The sequence below is a fragment of the Gymnoscopelus braueri genome (genome assembly GCF_963280865.1).
Source record: "Gymnoscopelus braueri genome assembly, chromosome: 23".
In the NCBI taxonomy this organism is placed as follows: Eukaryota; Metazoa; Chordata; class Actinopteri; order Myctophiformes; family Myctophidae; genus Gymnoscopelus; species Gymnoscopelus braueri.
The window spans coordinates 32,196,776-32,218,776 of NC_137625.1; the positions used below are offsets into that span (position 1 = coordinate 32,196,776).

General features: G+C 41.6%; 1 protein-coding gene across 3 annotated transcripts; it reads right to left on the reverse strand.

The window, feature by feature from the left end:
* Positions 1 to 1,676: 1,676 nt before the first annotated feature.
* On the reverse strand, positions 1,677 to 16,147 carry LOC308079828 (beta-1,4-galactosyltransferase 1-like). Of its 3 annotated transcripts, XR_013932637.1 has the most exons (3): positions 15,656 to 16,147; positions 6,311 to 7,214; positions 1,677 to 6,029 (listed from the first exon to the last, which is right to left on the reverse strand). XR_013932637.1 is itself a non-coding variant. In XM_080421435.1 (2 exons), the coding sequence occupies exons 1-2, from the start codon at positions 16,010 to 16,012 to the stop codon at positions 6,549 to 6,551; spliced, it is 1,023 nt and encodes a 340-aa protein (XP_080277561.1). In that variant the 5' UTR covers positions 16,013 to 16,147; the 3' UTR covers positions 1,677 to 6,548. The 3 variants fall into 3 exon arrangements, 2 of the variants coding, with proteins under 2 accessions (XP_080277561.1, XP_080277562.1); XM_080421435.1 differs by having other exon boundaries at positions 1,677 to 7,214; XM_080421436.1 differs by lacking the exons at positions 1,677 to 6,029; positions 6,311 to 7,214 and adding an exon at positions 8,763 to 11,737 and having other exon boundaries at positions 15,656 to 16,139.
* Positions 16,148 to 22,001: the final 5,854 nt, after the last annotated feature.

The window sequence follows — 22,001 nt, forward strand, 5'->3', positions numbered from 1 at the left end:
AAGATCTCGCCTCCCCTAAAAAAAAAATAACCCGAAAATGTGTCATTGCGTGCTTAATGTCCTCAAAGTCACGCATCCAACAAGCTTTGAACTGAGCAGATTGGACATTCTGTTCCAGAGATAATGACCAAAACCTATTGAAAACGGCCACTTTCGCCAGTTTTCTGGGTATTGAAAACCTCAAGGGATGCGTCCGTGATGCGACCACTTAAAGTCTGGATCTCCGATGCTAGCGATTTTGACATACTGATGGAGTATATTATAGTATATTGTGGGTAGTATATCGAGATGAAAGATATGGGACATTAAAAAGGACAAATTAAACAAATGGGACAGATTCTTAGAACACAAAAAAAAACGCTACAGCCTCAGTAGTTAACCAGTGAAATGACGGTATTTTACAATGCCTCTCATAGAGATTGCATTGAGAGCTGCAGTTCATCGTTCTAACGGACCCCGAGTGTCAAAAGTGGGCGTGGATTTGTAGGCCTTCCGCTTCCGGCCGTGTGTCTCTATTGCGACGCATTGTGAGTTTGTAGATCTGCTATTTTCAAATGGCCGAAACAAATGTATATAGGGCTGAAGTGGTTAATGTATGTTTTGTAATAATAATCAAAATCTACAAAGTAACGAGTAACTAAAGATTTCAAATAATTGTAGTGGAGTAAAAATTAAAAAAATGGCCTCTGAGATGTAGTGGAGTAGAAGCCAAAGTATTGGAAATTGGAAATACTCAAGTAAAGAAAAAAATACCTCAGAATTGTACTTAACTACAGTACTTGAGTACATGTACTTAGTTACTTTCCGTGTGTGTGTGTGTGTGTGTGTGTGTGTGTGTGTGTGTGTGTGTGTGTGTGTGTGTGTGTGTGTGTGTGTGTGTGTGTGTGTGTGTGTGTGTGTGCTCACGTTTGCGTGCATGCAGGGAAAAGGAGATGATCAAAGTACAAAGTACATTAACTACCCCATTATTTGGCTTTATACTCCGGGTCAAATATTAATCCATAGTTGAAAATTGCTCTGTACATTTTTTTACTTGAGTTAAAGTATCGGAGTACTTGATCCGAGAAATATTGAAGTATTTAAGAGTACATTTTCTTTTCAACGTGAATGCATTTTTATTTAATACATAGCAGATCTACAAGCTTTTTTTTTTAAATAGCAGAAAATAGCAGATCTACAATCACTCCGTCAGTCATGTGGCCAACAGGGCAGGAGCCTATATCACCTGTTTCTGGCATTGAACCCCGACCTCCCAATCTCAGGGCGGACACTGAGCTGGAACCTTATCTTTAACTTTATGGCTGGAACAGGTATAAAGGAGTGGGTAAAATAATCTTTTGTGTGAGCTCTCAAATTGTACTGTTACAGAAAGAGTTAGAAGAGAGAAGGGAGGTAAAAAAGTAATTCAAAAAGCCTGAGTAGACTATAAAATTACCCAATTTTGTTTCAAAAGAAAAATAAACTTTTCCCACGACTGCACAAAACATATTGGAAGAAAGCTGTTCCCCGCTGCATGCAGATGACTGGAGGGACACCCTCACCTGTGAGTACACAGTATGACCACTAGGGGTCCCCTGGCCCCTGGGCTTAGTGTGTATGGAGCTGAAGTGCACGGTCTATGAGAACATGATAATCCTTTATTTGGGAATGTATAAGAATATAGAATTTACATAGAATAGAATATAAAATAGACTTTATTGTCAATATACCGCAATAGAACAATATCAAAAAGGTACAAAACTAATTACTCATAATGTACATCAGTAATTAGAAACCCATATAATACAAGTCAAGACAGTTAAAAGTTTACATTCAATAAAAGATGCATACACTTACACATAGGGTATGTATCTTTTATATATAAATACATCAGTGATTACTGTTTGAAAGTGAAATATCCCTTTAACACGGCAGCCGGTTATTATAGTCGCACAGTTGGTCAAAATGTCTATGAGTAATGTTGACTCAACAACATGAATCTTCTTTTAAGGGTGTCCCTTGCACAAAATATTTTCAGATGGGGGACCGTGACCTAATACGCCCCCTGGTGCTCGAGATGGGCAGTGTTAAGAGCAGTGGGAATGGTGTCCTCACCATCTGCATGCCGTTCCTCAAACTGCTTTTAATATACACTCTATATCAGTGGTTCGCAAACCTTTTCATGTCAAGGACCCCCAAAATGATATGTATTTGGCCACGGACCCCCATCTCAAAATATTTATTTCCAGGGACCCGCAGAAGCAAAGATTTGAGTTACAAATGTTCACTTTAAAAAAATATATATATATATATATTCAAAGATTTTCACCATTTGAAAAAAATAAATAGCAGATCTACAAGCTCATAGCGCGACACTCGTGCCGGGCTATGAGCTTGTATATCTGCCATGAACTTTTGTAAAATATTTTGTTCCAGGGACCCCCCCAGAAACAAAGATTTGAGTTGCAAATGTTTGCTTTAAAAAAATTATATATTCAAAGATTTGCACGCATTTTCACGGTTTTCGTAGCATACAAGCTCATAGCGCGGCACTCAGTGCCGCGCAATGAGCTTGTGGATCTGCTAAATCAGGTGCAGAAAGCTAATCTAAAAGCCGAAGAAATCTAAAATGACAGAGATGCGTTCCCGGATTGAATGCGTTAACTGTCCCTTGTATCCCTATATAGACCCTTGGGTGATCCCGGTGAACAAAGTATATACGGCAGGGTTTAAGTAGCTAAATGATTATTTGTGACTAACATTTATGGGGTCTCTGTACTGTGGTGCTGTCAAAATTCCAAATAAAATCAACAATGAGTTGGGAAGCCAATATATTTGGCAAAATACATTTATGTAATGCCTTCAAATACACACCCTATACAGTATTGTTAGGCCTTCGAACACACCTACAAGCAGACTACAATGGTGCGTGTGTAGCGTGAGAGGGTATACTATCAACAGGAGAAAGAGGACGGTTTTCTTGTGAGACACAATGTCCACGAGATCACTATCAAGGACCATAGGCATCCACTGGCTTAAAGTCATATGTTACGGGCATGGCACCTCAGGGAATGATATAAGAGCTCAGATTCTAGATCTGATAACAACACCAACCTAAAGACATTCTTTACTGGAAGATTTCCACATAGTATAATTCACCGGGGTCAGGAGACGGTCAACAACAGTGTTAAATATGAATCTAGGATTATGTATATATGCACTAATTAGATCAGAAAAATTACTTCGTAATGTAAAATCAATTTTTATTTTTATTTGTTTTGCTCACAAAGGTCGCTATTTACATGTAAAGCTTCTTTGGCCAAATGCATGTAAATAGCGACCTTTATGAGCGAAGACCATTGACGCACGCAAGCAGCGAGCCTCTATAGTGCACCTTCACCAATGAAAACCGCACTGTGATTTGTGCGGCTTTGTTTACAGAATGCACACTTATTAACTCACTATTGATAGCTAAAGATTGGACAGGTTTTCCATGCCGCTGTTAAACTGTGTCTTTTAGATCACTTAACCCATTATGACCGGGAACTCATCGGTGTCATTTTTAGATTACTTTGGCTATTAAAAAAATAGCAGATCTACAACTTCTTCACTGTACTTCTTCACTTGTATATCTGCTATTATTAGAAAGATGGTGAAAATGTGTGCAAATCTTTGAATATTTATATATTTTTTTAAAGCAATTTTTTTTAACTCAAATCTTTGCTTCTGGGGGGTCCCTGGAACAACATATTTTGAGATGGGGGTCCAAATACATATCATTCTGGGGGTCCTAGACATGAAAAAAAGTTTGAGAACCACTGATATAGAAACCTATGTTTAAAAAAAAAAAAAAAAAATAGGATTTAGAAGACATTTGTAGAATCTCCAGAAGCAAAAATGTTAGTTAAAAATGTTCGCTTTAAAAAACATATATATTCTAAGATTTGCACACATTTTCACGATAAAAAAAAATGCAGATCTACAAGCTCATAGGGCGGCACTAGGTGCCGCGCTATGAGCTTAGAGATCTGCTATTTTTTAATAGCCCAAAGAAATCAAAAAATGACATAGATGCGTTCCCGGACAAAACAAGGACAGGGTTTGTAATGCTGTGTGGGATGAGTTCTCATAAACTTAACATTTCCTGCGTAAAACACCCACCCTACTACTACCTTAAATCACAACCTGTTATCTTGCAGCCTTATTGTCCTTGGGAAGAATACCAGAACGGTCTGTACAACGACGTAGGCGGAACACTCGCTCCGCTTGTTTCCATTGTTTCCCTGAGAACAGTGAGCACTCTGCCATACATATGAGCGAGGTAGCGACGGGAAGATGGAAGATGATGCAGTCCAACATGTACAGTGGTGTAAAAAGTACTCAAATTGTTTACCTGAGTAGAAGTATCAATACTGCAATGGAGAAATACTCAAGTAAAAGGCCTGTGTTATTTTCAAATAGCCTAGGTATAAAATAGGGCTAAAGTGGTTAATGTATGTTTTATAATATAATTTATATCTACAAAATAACTAAAGTTTTCAAATAATTGTAGTGGAGTAAAAGTATAATATTTGCCTCTGAGATGTAGTGGAGTAGAAGTAAAAGTATTGGAAATTGGAAATACTCAAGTAAAGTACAAATGCCTCAACATGTTATTTAAGTACAGTACTTGAGTACATGTACTTAGTTACTTTACACCACTGCATGTTAGCGATGCAGATAAGCCTGGCTCACTCAGACAGCAATTTTGTGTGTTGAGTTTCCTGTGTAAACTGAATAAAACTGAACTTCACTGTAAAACATATTCTGCATGTATGCATGTACATACATGGGCTATTTGTCATTTTCTCTTTCATGTTGTATTGTTTGAGACTTTTTAATCAAGTTGACCTTTCTGAGGTCACCGGATTTGTGGGTCCGGCAGTTTCCGAGACCGCCAGATTTGACTGCATTGGTCCGACCGAGGTTGTTTTACCGACCGTTCTGGTTACCCTTGGGAACAAGCACTATTTTACCTTGTTTTGCTCCCTCTATCCACACGTTTCCTATAGGGCATGGTGGTGCATCACTTCCTGTCGATTTGATCAGGTATCAGGGATCAAATCGACAGGATGATGCCCACCATGCCCTAGGAAACGTGTGGATAAACTAGAAGTTTGTCAAGTCCACACACACACGCACGCACGCACGCACGCACGCACGCACGCACGCACGCACGCACGCACGCACGCACGCACGCACGCACGCACGCACACACACACACACACACACACACACACACACACACACACACACACATCCTTTTGTCTCCATTCTTATTCTTTTGTTATGTACTTAAAGTGGTGAATGTATCAACAACGTATGATGTAGTTTCCCATAACGATTCATAAACAGGTAAGTGGAAAACTTGAATTTCTTGCCTTAGGTGAGACAAGCAACAGGAAACCTGAGAGGGGATTTTTTTTGCTCTCATTTCCTTTAACTTTCCTTGTAGTTGAGGGTGAGGGAGCAAGAAAAACGTCATATTGAGCCAGAATTAAACACAGGACCTGAGATGATATGATCAGTGTGTTAACTTCCCCCTGGGTGATTTATCTATTTATCTACAACTGTGTTTGTCATTTGGACATGATGAGAAAACCGAGTTATGTATCGTCTTTGTCCGTGTCCCCAAATAAATTGTCACCAAAAGCCTGAGCTCAGCAAATATTAAAAACAGTATCCAGTACTGTAAAGTAAACTAAGTACATTTACTCATGTACCATCAGGTACTCGTGTATCATTGAAGTGCTGATTTTCTCATTGTCTTTGATAATAAATAAGGCAATGGGTATATGATAAATGATCACCCTGTAGTGATGTGCGGGTCAGGTTTTTTTTCATAATCCGCCCCGCCATGGAGCCCAACCCACCCCAACCCGTCCCGCAAAACGATATATGAATCAACGACAACAACCCGGCCCGTCCTGCAACCCGCAAAAACAGGAAGTATACAGCCTAACGTCCGGCTTTTCAACACACTGGCAACGTCAAGTCCGTCCATTCAATTGCTGTGGAGAGAGACAGAGAGAAAGAGAGACATAGAGGGGGGGGGGGGGGGGGGAGGTAGGGAAAACAGCAGAGGTAGGGAAAACAGGAGAGAGAGAACATCGATGATGTCACTGGTAGGCGGGTTTCTGAACTGTCCACAGCCCTCCTCTGAGACACAGACCAAGTAGACCAAAATGGTACCAGCTTATAATGAGCATTAGTGAGGACCAATTATATGAAGATAGGCTGAAAATGGGTGGAGTTAATTATTGCTAGAGAACATGCTCAGTAGAGCACAGACCTTAGACTAAGTGACATGTTGTCCATGGGGTGTAGGCTCTAGTCATCTAGTTTGGGCGGCCAATGTCCACAGTTATAAACGTGCAGAGCTTATCCTTCTCAATGAGCATTAGTGAGGACCAATTATATGAAGATAGGCTGAAAATGGGTGGAGTTAATTATTGCTAGAGAACATGCTCAGTAGAGCACAGACCTTAGACTAAGTGACATGTTGTCCATGGGGTGTAGGCTCTAGTCATCTAGTTTGGGCGGCCAATGTCCACAGTTATAAACGTGCAGAGCTTATCCTTCTCAACCTTGTTTATGGTGTATTCAAGGGAGTTGATACCATCTTCTTGCATGGTCCATTGGGTTTTGGAGAGCTTGTCAAATCTTTGGGGATTAGGGTCATTATGCTGGTCTCTTTCGTGCTTGATCATTGTGAACCTCCCGGTCTGCATGTCGGGCCGAGAAATAGTCATGGATTTGATGGTCATTCTTTGGAAGACGTCGTCGTCCTCGCCGCCCCAGCCCCAAAAGTCATTCGGGAAGCCGTTAATGGTCATGTACTGCTCTTTGGAGAACGACACGACCCCTCCAAAGATGGTCGCGTAGGGCAACCTGAAGTTAAATTTGTCAACGGCTACAGACAGGTGTCTGGGCTTACCAAAGCAGCCATAGATATTACGGTCGTCGATAGGGAGTAGATCCACGTCAGAGAAGACAAAGCAGGTATAATTGTACGCCTTCAGTGCCTGGACAAAGCCTACGTTCATCAGTTTGGCCCTGTTGAAAGTCCCCTCTCCGTCCTGGTTAATGACGTACACTCCATAGTCCAGCTGTTGGCGCTGCAGGATGGGATGGACGTGGTGAAGCCACTGTATCAGGTGTCGATGCCGATTGCGGAACGGAATGATGATTGCCACCTAAAAAGAAAAAGGGCATTTTAAAACAATCTTTTAGGTATCAAAGTGGGACGGCGAAGAGCTTACAATGGATCCCAGGAGGTTTGCTGCAGTGGTGATGGCAGAGCAAAGTTTGATTTAGTTTTAGTCATAGTCTTTTGAATAAAATGCCATTTAGTTTTAGTCACTTTTTAGTCACCTGAAATGTTTTAGTTTTTGTCTAGTTTTAGACTAGACTAAGTTTTAGACTAAATATGTTAAGATTTTAGTCAACTAAATCTACAGTTGATTTAGTCGACTAAAATGTATTTTGGCGGTGCCTTGATGGCGTTGAGAAGGGTGATTTTACATTTGGTTGCATGCTGAAAATAGCCGATCTAGATCTACAAGCTTGTAGATCTATATCTGCTATTTTCAGAGCGCATCACTTGAGCGCAACCAAGCACAACATTTATTTTAGTTCTACTGGATATCTTCTCCACTAGTCCCTCCATAACATTTTAGTCTAGTTTTTATTTGTTGACAAAATTGTCAATATATTTAGTCATAGTTTTAGTCATCATAACTATATATTTAGTTTTTGTCAGGTAGTCGACGAATATTTTTCGTCATAGTTTTAGTCGACAAAATCAACACTGATGTCAGATGCTCACACTTGAAGATAAATTAATGATGCTACACACAACACTCTCCAAACCAAGGTCCATGTTTTCAAAATGACCATCACCTTAAGTTAAACCTTTAGCCTTTAAGAGTTGAAGTTCAAGAGTTCACACCCAGGCTCCATCCATACGCTGTATGCAAATTCTGTGTAGGCCTACTCTGTGCCATTTCTTTCCCTCTGCCACTGCCGATGCAAATGCATGCAAATGAGGAGGCAGCCCTTCGACACGGTGAACATTCTGTAAGAGAATTTGAACCCAGAGCAGAGGTTAAGTACATTTACTCAAGTACTGTACTTAAAGTACATTTGTGAGGAATTTTGACTTTACTGGAGTATTTCCCCTTTTCAATACTTTTACTTCTCAAGGCAAATACTGTACATTTACTCCACTGCAATTATTTGACAGCTTTAGTTACTTATTACTTTGCAGATATAAATGATTACATTATAACACATACGTTAACCACTTTAGCCCTACTTTATACATAGGCTATTTGAAAATAGCCGATCTACAAGCTCACAGCACGTCGCATCGCGACGCGTTGTGAGCTTGTAGATCGGCTATTTTCAAACATTTTAGTACTTTTAGTTTTGGTACTTTAAGTATATTTTGAAGCCAATACTTTTGTACCTTTACTCGAGTAACATTTTGAACACAGGCCTTTTACTTGTAACAGAGTATTTTTATATTGTCGTATTGCTACTTTTACTTAAGTAAAATATCTGACTACTTCTTCCGAGACTGGCCACTGTGGAGGTGCTTTTGGCCCAGGACCCACCAAATATTATTTTGCAGTGAAATAAACAATACATTCTCATTACCATGTCCACAAAGTGAGAACTTTTATGTTTCTCTATGATCAAATAAAACATATGAGCCGTGTCAAGGTCAGCCATGTTTTATTTTGACAATAATGTACAATAACATTCAGTTCACAAACAAATTAAGTACTGCGGATATACAGCATATTGTCAGAAATGGTGCTTTTGACATAAATTAATCATAGCTTGCCCTAATCAGACCGTGACCCACCTGACCCCCTGCTGTGACCCACTTATGGTTCACGACCCACAGTTTGAAATACACTGGGCTAGAGGTCAACTTAAAAATATAAACTTATGATAAACCACGACACAATGCCAAACCACTTCAGCCCTATGTACATTTCGGCCATTTGAAAATACTACTACTAATAATACTTTAAATAGTAAATAGTAAACAGACTATTTCTACATTGCAGTATTGATACTTTTACTTAAGTAACAAATGTGAGTACTTTTTCCACCACTGGTTGGGACCTGTTGTATCTGCTTATTTGCTATTTCTCCTGAGTTTAGTGGCGGACATGGAACAATTGACGGTGAAGAGAAATAGTCTAATCATCCTGTGCCACTGCATCTGCTATGACAGAAACGCTGCAGAGTGCAGACAGGTTTTTGGTTTGGCACCTGTCGCACCTCATGCCAACACATGCACGCCCCACCCCCGTTCCCCTATGTAAACTCTCGCAGATAATGCCATTAGCGATGTGCAACTTCAACTGATGCTACCCGTTTTACAAAGTATATAGAACTTTAGACTTTATTGTTCCAAAGGGGAAATTCCTTTCCAAGGCTCCCTACATATCAGACAACAGTACATACAATAAATAGCACACAATAACGGCTGGTGATGACAGACGGCAGCACACACTCAGACCTTTTCTGCCAGGCCTGTTTTTTTTTAACCACATGAAACCCTAGCATCATAGGTGAACATTTGATGAATACTGGTGAACATTCGGCAACAATAGCAGATCTACAAGCTCTCACAACGTGTCGCAAAGTGTCCTTATGTTTCAGCAAGGCCTGTTTTTAACCACATAGCGGATCTGCTTATTACGCTATTTGACGGACAACGAAGCAGTGGTGTAAAGTAACTACAGTAAGTACATTTACTCAAGTACTGTACTTAAGCACAATTTTGAGGTATTTTTTACTTTACTGGAGTATTTGCAATTTGCAGTACTTTTACTTCTACTCCACCACATCTCAGAGGCAAATATTGTAGTTTTACTCCTCTACAATTATTTGAAAACTTTAGTTACTATGCTTTGTAGATTTTGATTATTATTACAAAACACATTAACCACTTCAGCTCTATATATATTTTGGCCATTTGAAAATAGCATATCTACAAGCTACTGTACCAATGTGTCGCATCGTGAGCTTGTAGATCGGCTATTTTCAAAAGATTTTTCATACATTTTGAACTTCTGAAATCGGACATTCTGCACAATGAGTACTTTTACTTTTGGTACTTTTAAGTACATTTTGATGCCAATATTTTTGTACTTTTACTCAAGTAGCCTACATTTTTAATTCCGGACGTTTAAGTAGTAACAGTAGTGTTTCTATATTGCGGTATTGATACTTTTACTTGAGTAAAACATGTGAGTACTTTTACCACCACAGCAACAAAGTAGGGTTTAAGTTGTTAAGCCTGTTATGGCTGCGAGCATCGCTTTTTCCAAAGTAAGCCCTTCTGTACCTGTGCCTGGAGGGCAGTAAAAAGGTGGTGATTGAGTGGCTGTGTAATTGTTCTTGTTCTATTGAGGTTGCAATGGCCCTATTGTTTAGCTCTGTGAGGCGTGGGTGTGGTGACACCCAGTCTTGCATAGCGATTGCGCCACGCGTGTGAATTTGGCCCGGTTGCCAACTAATAAACGTATGTTAAATAAGCAGGTGGGGCCCGTAGGCTACATATAATTTAGTCTGACATCGCGTTCACGGGTTCAAGTCACAATCCTGACGGCCTTCGCTGCGCGTCACCTCGACCCCCATCTCTCTCTCCCCACTTCATGTCAGCCTAACTGTCCTATCTATAATAAAGGCATAGAAAGAATGGAAATGCTGAGACGAGGCGGCGAACAACTATTATTTCCTTTGTGTTGTTGACATTGAGGTGTCAACAACACAGGGCAGAGGGGTTGTCTGTGAGTAGGGCAGTTAAATTGAACTTCCAAAAAGTCAAATTCCTTCTGAAAACTGGTCTGGCAGACAGCCAGGCACTGTTCGTGGCCGTTCCTGGCACACACCCAAAGACAAACAAAGAAGCAGTTGATGTACTGTAGTAGGTAAAAAAAATTGTAATAAAAAATAACCTGTTCCACCCCCGCCCTGATATATTGCACAAGTGCCAGGTATCTCCTGAGTTTTTCCTGGTGACGTAAGCCATCTATTTTGGACTGCCAATGTCCACTGTGACAAATGTGTAGAGCGTATCCCTCTCAACCTGACTGCTGGTGTAGGTGAGGGAGTTGAATCCATTTCTATCCATAGTGAACGCCGTTCTAGAGAGCTTTCCAGGGTTCTGGGGATTAGGCTCATTGTGCAAATCTCCGTTATGCTTGATCATTTTGAATCTCCCGGTCTGCATGTCGGGCCGAGAGATGCTGCTGAATTTTATGGCAGTTCTTTGGAAAACGTTGTCGTCCTCGCCGCCCCAGCCCCAAAAGTTATTTGGGAATCCGTTAATGGTCATAAACTGCTCTTTGGAGAACGACACGACCCCTCCAAAGATGTTTGGGTAGGGCAACATGAAATTGAATTTGTCAACGGCCACAGACAGGTGTCTGGGCTTAATAAAGCAGCCGTAGATGTTACGGTCATCGATAGGGATTAGATCCACGTCGGAGAAGACGAAGCAGGTGTAATTGTCCTTCATTGCCTCAGCAAAGCCTACGTTCATCAGTTTGGCCCTGTTGAAAGTCCCCTCTCCGTCCTGGTTAATGACGTACACTCCATAGTCCAGCTGTTGGCGCTGCAGGATGGGATGGAGGTAGTAAAGCCACTGTATCAGGTGTTGACGTCGATTGCGGAACGGTATGATGATTGCCACCTAAAAGAAAAGGGCATTTTAAGAAATCGTATTACCGGTAATTCAAGGATACTGGCGGGCCCACTGGACTTACTAAGCTCCATGTCAAGCTGTATGTAAACATATCTGACCGGTCTGTGTGTCATGATGCTCCAGGCATGCACTGTAACACAATAGTCCAAAACAGAAAAGAAATGACAACAAAGCAATACTCACTCACCTCTTCAAATTCCACCTCACCCCCTATAGCACGCCCTATAGCAGTGGTTCTCCAACTTTGTCATGTCAAGGACTCCCAAATTGACACTTACTAGCCCCCGGACCCCCATTTGAAAAGATGTGCCAGGGACCGCCATAAGAGAAGCTTTTTACGGCTCTAACAGTGATTCTCAACCATTGAAATTTCAAGGACCCCCAGTTTGACATGCATTAGGCTACGGACCCCCATTTAATGGCATTTCTATCTCTGTGACCCCAATTTATATTGTAAAATCAATGTTAATTTAACTCTGAGAGTGTACACACCCGTTAGGGTCCATTTGGTTCCATTTGTGGTTTCATTTGTGCACTCTCAGAGTTACAGACCCATAAGGGTCCATTTGGTTCCTAACTATCCATCATTTAGCTGGGGACCCCCTGGAACTCCCTCAAGGACCCCTAGAGGTCCCCGGACCCCACTTTGAGAACCAATGGACATTTTGCAATGTCCAAGGATCGAACCAAAAGTATTTTGTGTCTGTATATACAGTATACGTACTGTATACACTGTTCACAAGACAGAACAACAATAAAGAACCTTGAACAGTGTTTGTTGTACAAACATGATTATTTTCACCAAAATAGACAAATGATCTGTTTGCATGTAGAAATGGCTTGAACAATGAGAAGGAAGGGCCTATTTCTTAGAAAGAAATGCCCTGTATCATGCAACATCCAATCAACCCCACATTGGATGTGCTCTGCTGAGCACCCTTTTCTAGTTTAATGTCTGATGAATAGGACATAATTCAATATCGTATGTCAACACGACAGGGGAAACTAGAAAAAGTGCTCCTCGGAGCACAGGTCTCCGCCAGGTCAGGTAGGTTGTTGTGGGCTAGCAATGTTCGGAATTCGCCAATCAGGATGGAATAGGAAAAATCGGACGGAACCATCTTGATCACTTGACTACAGAGATAATATGTACCGATTTGCATGATGTTTGGACAAAATGTGTTGGAGTAATATAAAAAAGAAAAGTGTTGCAAAAATCTGCCTCCTGGTGGCGCTATAATAGGGCAATGTTAAAAGGGTGGCATTTGTTCCTCAACGAAGTGCGAATGTGTGTGCAAAGTTTCACCGCAATCGGACGCTGGGTTCATGATTTGCAGCATTTTGTTCAAAACGGGCCACTCCTGCAAAGTTTAGATGTCAATCTTAGCCAATCAGGATGGAATATGAGAAATCAAAGAGATCCGTCTTGATCACATGACTATAGAGATCATGTGTACCGATTTGCGTGAAATTTGGATAAAATCTGAAGGCTTAATATAAAATTTAAAAAAATACTTTAGACGCGCTATAAAAGGCAAATGTGAAACATGCGGGGCAAAGGTTTTTCCTTGGCCTCTAGAGAGTGTGCAAACAAAGTTTTACACAGATCGGTGCAGTTATTGGTAAAAGCACGAATCGGCCTGTTATAGCGCCACCATGAGGCAGATTTGAGTGGCATTTCTTCCTCGGCCTAATGGGAATGTGCGTGTGAAATTTCACGGAAATTGCAAGCTGCGTTCATGATTTGAGGCATTTTGTTCAAAACGGACCAATCCTGCAAACTTTGGAGGCCAACCGTAGCCAATGAGGATGTAATCTGGGAAATTGGACAGATCCGGGTTGATCACATGACTATAGAGATACTGTGTACCGATTTGTATGACGTTTGGATACAATCTGTAGGAGTAATATAAAATAATTGGTTTTTCACAAATCGGCCTCCTGGTGGCGCTATAACAGGCCCATGTGAACATTTTGGGGCAGATGTTTTGAATTGGCATCCAGGGAGTGTGTGTGCACAGTTTCGCTGCGATCAAGCCAACGGTGCCAGAGATTAGCTGCAGACAGACGGACACACACACGGACGGACGGACGGACGGACGGACGGACGGACGGACGGACGGACGGACGGACAAGGGGTAAAACATACTCTCTCGCCATGCCTTTCGGCCTGGCGGAGACAACAATAAACAAAGCTTGCGAAGTTGAAAAACATATTTCACTTCACATCACTCTGTCTTCTCATCACTGAGGCCCATGCACACACGCATGCACGCGCATACGCACACACACACACACACACACACACACACACACACACACACACACACACACACACACACACACACACACACACACACACACACACACACACACACACACACATTTTGGTTGGTTGGTTTTCTTACTCCATCAATAAATTCAATGCTGTTTTTGTTAAGGGTATCCATTGGCAAACTATAGCCTACTCTAATCAGCACAATTCCGACTTCCCTAAACTTCAGCTTGTGCTCGCTGACGCTACAGGCGGGATGCATGATCTAGTCTAGTGCATGCCCACACACATTCATGCAAATAAGGAGCCAAATGAGAAGCCGCACACGGTCAACACAAAATGCATTCCGTCAGACAATTGGAACCTTTTGAGCGGATCACTATACCTCACAAAACCCTCACTGTTGTCTGCTGGCTGTCGTGTAGGCCAGCGGTTGTAACTTTTTAATTTAAAGGAAAACCCATAACTCAGAGTGTGCAAATAATAATTTGGTGACCGGTGGAGTCTCCAGTAGGAGACTCGATGGAGACTCCATGAGTCTCTGCCGGTCATCAAATGATTGCCTCAGGAATGCAAAAAAAAAAATGCATGAATTCAAGGCTCCATTGGGTGTATAATTGATAGAATAAATGTTATTTTGGGGGTGAACATATAGTTCACCCCCAAAATGACATTTATTCTATCAATTATACCTTTTATAGTAGGCCACTATTTTGATCGTTTTCACATAAATTACAAAAATGCTCATGCCTTTTTGCAAACAACACAATCAAGTTTGTTTCTTGTGCCATCTATCACATTCACAATGTGTAGTATGTGCTCAAATACCATAAAGATTGTGAAAGATGGGCTAGTACTGGTACAGAACACACAAGCGTGCAGGTGCAATTGTTCACACAGCATGTTGTCATGCAGTAAATGAGCCGCCTGTAAAAGCGTTGAACAAACAGGTAGAATTGTATGACAATGAGAGGAGACAGAGTGGGTGGGGGGCGAAGAGGAGACGTGGAGAGGATGGGTAGGAGGAAGAGGAGAAGGTGAAGGACAGGAGGGAGAGAGTTGAGAGGAAGGAGGAAAATGACTTGGGAGGAGTAGTACTTGATGTGATGTTGAACTGAATGGCTTCATCCTGTATTTCTGTCTTTTTCAATTAACGCAAATTGTGATTTCTTGTTTTCATCAATATTTAATCTGTTAGTTATATGCCTAGTATGTATTACACAACCATAACACATTTCACATGATGTACAAAAATGTACAAACCTACCACATACTGTAATATTGCATTTCCAAAATTGAGGTTTAGCCATTTCACTGCTGTACAGAAAAGCACATTAAATAATATGTTTTTAAAGCATGATGGTACTTTTTTTTTTATCCTCTGCGGCTATTGCTGGTACTGATGCTTAATCAGTAGTTGACATGCCTGTAGTTTTGATTCAAACAAATCAACAAAGACTTAATTTAGCTGTTTAGCTAAATTACATTCTGCTCTGATGCCTGTGTTAATTATTAATTGGAGCATATGGACCCTAGTTTGGAGATATAATATTTCATTTAGCATATCTAATCATACCAGAACAAGCCAATTAACCCCCATTCTTTCCCATCCCACCATTAATTTGACCCACCTTATGATGTGAAACACAGTCTGGTGGTCTATATCGTCCTCCCTCAAGTAGAGTAGAGTTAAAGTCCGTCCTCACCGACTCCATTGTCCTGCTCCAGTTGAACTCCACACGAAGTGGACCCAGCAGGAGAGGAGAGTCCTCGGGGCAGGACGGCAGAACCTTTTGTACATCCTCATCGTCGGGTTTGGGTTGGGTTGGGTTTGCCGTCTGGGTTCTGTTGAGCAAGTCTTGTTCTTCACTCAGCCTATCTCCTGATGACATCCGATGGATTAAACTTAACTGTGTAGAATGCATCCACACAAGCAATAACACCAACTGAATCAATATCAGGAATAGGATGACTAGTCTTATCTGCATGTTTGCTGTTCCTCCTGCAGTTTATAGTGGCAGGTGTGTGGAACCAATCGACGGCATACAAGGCAATAAGAGCAGTCTAAACGTCATCCTCTGCCTCAGCTGTTTATAGATGTTTCTGCCATGCCTGCCAGCAATGCTACCAGACAGGTTTTTTGGTCCGGCCACGGAAATGTGAGAAGGGTTTTGACTGGGACCCGTAACATATCACCTGCTTTCACCTCATTCGCATGCACGCCCCTCCCCGTTCACCTCAATGTAAGCCAAAGTAATTGCAAAGCTTTGTTAAAGTCTAGAAACCTGCAGACATGATACATGATATTAGTGTTACATTCACTGTGATATTACCTACAAACAGTGGTGGAAAAATAGTACTCACATTTTTTACTTAAGTAAAAGTATCAATACTGCAATGTAGAAGTACTCTGTTACATTAAAAGTCCGGAATTCAAACTTCACTTGAGTAAAAGTACAAAAGTATTGGTATAAAAATGTACTTAAAGTACCAAAAATAAAAGTACTAAAATGTTTGAAAATAGCAGATCTACAAGCTCACAACACGTCGGAGCTTGTAGATCTGCTATTTTCAAATAGCCCAGGTATAGGGCCAAAGTGGTTAATGTATGTTTTATAATGTAATTTATATCTGCAAAGTAACTAGTAACTAAAGTTTTCAAATCATTGTAGTGGAGTAAAAGCACAATATTTGCCTCTGAGATGTAGTGGAGTAGAAGTAAAAGTACCTCAAAATTGTACTTAAGTACAGTACTTGAGTAAATGTACTTTGTAACTTCACACCACTGCTTACAAATAGAAAGCACAGGCTATTTTCAAAGATTTGCACACATTTTCACTTTTTTCCCCCCTCAAAAATAGCAGATATACAAGCTCATAACGCTGCACTCAGTGTCGCGCTATGGGCTTGTTTACTGTATTTGCTGTATTTTTTCCTGTTTTTTAAAGCTATTTTGGGGGCTTTTTCTGCCTTTATAGTTTCATAGTAGAGATGGACAGGAAACGGGGAGAGAGATGCAGCAAAGACCGTCGGGAACGGGACTCGCTTATGAGCCTAGGTGCCCGGACCACTAGGCCAGGCCTGGGCCATATTTTTTAATAGCCAAAGAAATCTAAAATTACACAGATGTGTTCCCGGTCTTCATGGGTTATCTGAGATACCCGGGTCACCTCTATTAGTGACCCGGGTTATTTGTTTCAACTGTAGCGGGTACCAGGTTTTTATTGAAAGGAGGCGTATATAAGACGGAGGCCTATATTTCTATTTTTGGAAAAAAGGCTTGTATTATTGTATTGTACAAAAAGAGGCTTGTATTAGAAGATTTTAATTGCTTGTTTCAACAACGCCCCCGGTCATTAATAGAGACCCGTTTTTTTATTGAATAGAGGTCATTAGAGGATTTACTATTAGAGGGTCCAGAGCTAAAAAAAAAAAAGATTGAGAACCAATGATCTGTTTCTTTCCCTTGGTTGCCCTTATTCTGTTCTCTTAACCTTCCATATTAAACTCATGTTAACTGATTCATTGGAACTTATGTATGAGTAAGCAGACACGTGTGATTATGGGCATATTTCCTAATAATGATGACTAAACCAAGCAAACCGGATCCCTTGAGATTCTAACTCCCATTTCTGTGGAAGTTCTTGACATCCGACTTCCCAGTAACTGATAACATTGACGTGTCATCATACGTCACCAGGTCATTTACTGCACTGTTTGACCAGGAACTGGCATGCAGTCATTTGACACACACACACACACACACACACGCACGCACGCACGCACGCACGCACGCACGCACGCACGCACGCACGCACGCACGCACGCACGCACGCACGCACGCACGCACGCACGCACGCACGCACGCACGCACGCACGCACGCACGCACGCACGCACGCACGCACGCACGCACGCACACACACACACACTTCACTTGGTTAATGCTGCATTTATGCCTGTATTCACAATAGGTATGACACTGAATTCATTCATTTGGAATACTAACATTTAAAAAATGTCTAGCACATTGACATGGCACATTAGGTGTCCACTAGAGATGTGGGGGGGGGGGGGCAGTAGCTTATACAGTAGGTGGTAGAGTAGCCGCTTGGGTATCGAAAGATTTTCTCGCTTCAATCCCCGGCTCCCTCGGGTTTAGTGTCGAAGTGTCCTTGAGCAAGACAATGACTGAACCCCTAATGACTCCCAATGAGCAGGTTGATAGGTTGATGCCTTGCATGGTTTCCTGCACCGTTGCCGTCGGCGTGCGAGTGTGTGTGTGAGGGTATTGCGCTTTCGAGAAAGGTGCTATATAAATGCACCATTGACTATTCTATTCTTTTTACTAGTGCATTGGTTCTCAAAGTGGGGTCCGGGGACCCCCAGGGGTCCCTGGGGGGGTACCAGGGGGTCCCCAGAAAAAGTAGTTAATATAGCATCACAAACATTTTAACCACGTTAACCATTATTTTACACTTTGGCAGTTTGGCTATTCAAAAATAGCAGATCTACAAGGTCATAGGCATGAGCTTGTAGATCTGCTATTTTAGAAAAATCTTGAAAGTTAGTGCAAATCTTTATTTCTGGTAATATTATTGACCGCTAATTTTGTATGACTGTGGCAAAAAATAAAGGCAGATAGTGTGTGATTATGGATGGCAGCAGTGTGTGTTGTGTTATAATATGTTGCGTATTATGTGTTTACACTGTGGGTGATAGGGGTAATTACAGGGAGGGAGTGCACCCCTCCCTTCCATGGTTTTGGTGGGTGGTGTTATGGATAAATGCTCCCATTGAAAATGTATTTCCAATTTCCAATTTTAGTATTTCCAATTATCAGTACTTTTACTTCTACTCCACTACATCTAGGAGGCAAGTAGCCTATTGTACTTTTACTCCACTATAAATGATTTGAAAACTTAAATTAACTAGTTACTTTGTAGATTTTGATTATTATTACAAAATATTAACATACATTAACCACTTCAGCCCTAAATACATTTCGGCCATTGGAAAATAGCAGATCTACAGTATAAGCTCACAATGCGCATTGTGAGCTTATAGACTATTTTCAATATACATTTGAACAATTCTGCATAATGAGTACTTTCTACTTTTGGGTACTTTAAGTACATTTTGATACCAACAGCAGTATTGGTACTTTTACTTAAGTAAAACATTTGCATACCTTTTCCACCATTGATTGAAAGCCACCTTTGTCATGGCTCTTACCTCAGAAGAGAAATCCATTGACATTAGTGTCAGAATTGGGATAAAGTGGGATGATAAAGATGGAGGAGATTGAGGGACCCCCTTAACCCATTAAAACCAGGAAAGCATCTGTGTCATTTTAGATTTTTAACCATTATTTTATACTTTGGCTATTCAAAGATAGCAGTCACTTGTTTGTAACGTGTGGAATCCACACATGTGAGGCTCTATTAAGGCACTCCATGTATCGCCTGGATGAGTCCCGGAACAGTATTTTTTTTATTTATTTTTATAATTTTTTAGCCCGCGATTTTTGTAACCCATTTTTTTTTTCACCCGGTGCCAATTTCCTAAGTGATCCTGGGCGCTACACCAGCCCTACACCAGTGCTACACCAGTCCCCCACAGCCTGGGGAGGCCAGGGCAGAGCTCATGCTTCCTTCAGTGCATGAGAGCCAACTGACCTTCTTGTCACCTGACAGGGGGGAGTTTCCCTGGTAGGACGTAGCGCGTGGAAGGAACACGTTATTCCAACCAGTTCCCTTCCCCTCCATCAGGCGCCCCGGCTGTCATGGGGGAGGCGGTATAGTGACCAGGATTACTACATGTTTTTGTGAGGGTATTAACTACCCTGGGAGACACGGGGAGAACATGCAAACTCCACACAGAGTAGGCCATTTCGCCAACCCCACCTAGGGTATGGGCACTGATGACGCGGAGGAGAAGACACGCCCCCAGCGCCCACAGCGTCCCCAGTGGGAATCGAACCCAGGACCTTCTTGCTGTGAGGCACAGTATTATTGAGGATATAGTCAATCCTGGGAAGAGCTGTCTTCGGTAGGCTACTCGTATAGGCTGCGTAAACACTGGAGAGTCGGCCTCTATTTATGATTTTGTTTTTAATGTTTTTTTTTAATGTATTGGTTAATGTTTTTTGTGTGATTTGTATGTACTCTATGGACCCCCTGTGTGTCTGGAATAATGTTTGAATTTAATTTAATTAGACTATCATCTTATATAAATACAATTGACACAAGGAATTGACACTCACTTCTGCTGATTAAAGGAAAAATAGAATCACAGAGAGAGGGAGACCTGGAATGTTGTGCCGTTGTGCGCCCGGCCAACTCCCGACATGTCCATTGCAGGCACGCCCTACCAAACGAATTTGGCATAGCGGGTGGTTTTAGAATCCGCTATGCTTTCCCAAACGTGTGTAGGCAAGATAACAATTTTAGGGAAAGCGCAACAACATGCCCACGGGCACACCTCCAGGTGCAAATAACGGAGTCGGCATAATGGATAGCGGGTATAGCGGCCGCAAGATACCATTTAGGGACAGTGCCAGCTCCCTTGTGCGTAATTCACAGGTAGCGGGTAATGCCAACGGGTAAGGCACTGACAAAAATAGGGCCCACGTATCTCACTGCCATCATGCAGTGAGACTGATGACCAAGTATAAATATACAAACAAAATAAACACTATTGAAACTAGTCTTGATGGCATCTTCCATTAGTTTTTTAACCATGCTAATTGAAGGATCAAAATGTCCTGTCAGCTACAGAGAAGGCATTTAACCCTTGAAAGGCTGCAGCCATCCTCTTACCAAGTGCATGCACTATGATTGTCTGTTTCTTGTTCCTGATGGTGAAGTACGTAGGTGTGCTTGCATAGCTGATGGTAACATCGGATTGCAAGACAGGATTATCCAGCCTTTTTGGGCCTTTGTGGCCTTAGAGTGGTTAGAGTGTCCGCCCTGAGATTGGGAGGTAAATGCCTCCCTGCTTGGCACTCAGCATCAAGGGTTGGATTGGGGGTAAGTCCCTGTGACACACTTGCGTCATGTCCAGGGGTTTTACTTGTACATCATGGCTGGGGGATGTACTTGTACATCAAGCTGACTCGCTACTTACAGTGACCTTATGGGTCACATGGTTCGGCAAGGCGTACCACTTGTGCGAGCTATGAAGATTTTATTCATCCATATATTTTGAGGGAATATCCTGCATGGACTATGAAAACCTTCCCTTGAAAGAGTAGGAGGGCTTTCTTGGCGTCTTTGATCCTCTTTGACAGGAACTGTTTTATTGATACTTTCCCCAATGGCGTGTCGTCTTCCAGATGTTAAGTAGTTGGAGGCTTAACACTCTGGAATCTCTTCCGTGTGGTCTCCTTGGCGAGATAGACAGTCAGGTTATTTTTTATCCTGTTTTACAGGAACTGTTTTGCAGTCCCCAATGGTGTCATCTTCCACTTGGTAAGTCGGTGGAGGCTTGCCACCCTGGAATCTCTTCCGTGTGGCCTCCTTCAGTAAAGAGATTGTAGCGGTCATACACTACATTGATCTCCCTATACTCTTTGGACGTGCTGTCCAGTGTGGCTGTGAATTGGTCAGCCTACTGGGCACATGATCTACAGTGTAGACTGTTTTACCAGTTGCTGCCCTTACGCGTTTGGGTTTGCCAATATGGTCCAGCCAAAATAACGAAGGTTTTTCACCTTCGTTTGAAGTCTGGAAATGGAATGCCTTGTTGCAGTTTTTTCTTTTTGATTATTACTTTTTTTAAATTATCACTATTGTTTCCTATAAATGTTTTTGTGTCGTCACAAACGTATTTATTTTCAATTATATTTGAAATTGTTTCATTACTTATTTGCTGCACTGTCAACACCAGCCATGCATAATTCTCCTTATGATTGTTCTCAGCTGATGGAAAAGTCCAGGAAACAAACCTGCATTTTCTCACACTGCAGTCACACACAC

Coding starts and splice junctions, on each gene's coding strand:
- LOC308079828 (XM_080421435.1), bottom strand. CDS start 16,012: ATGCAGATAAGACTAGTCATCCTATTCCTGATATTGATTCAGTTGGTG. Junction 7,215..15,655: donor ACTGTGTTTCACATCATAAG/GTGGGTCAAATT, acceptor TTTTCTTTTTAG/GTGGCAATCATCATTCCGTT.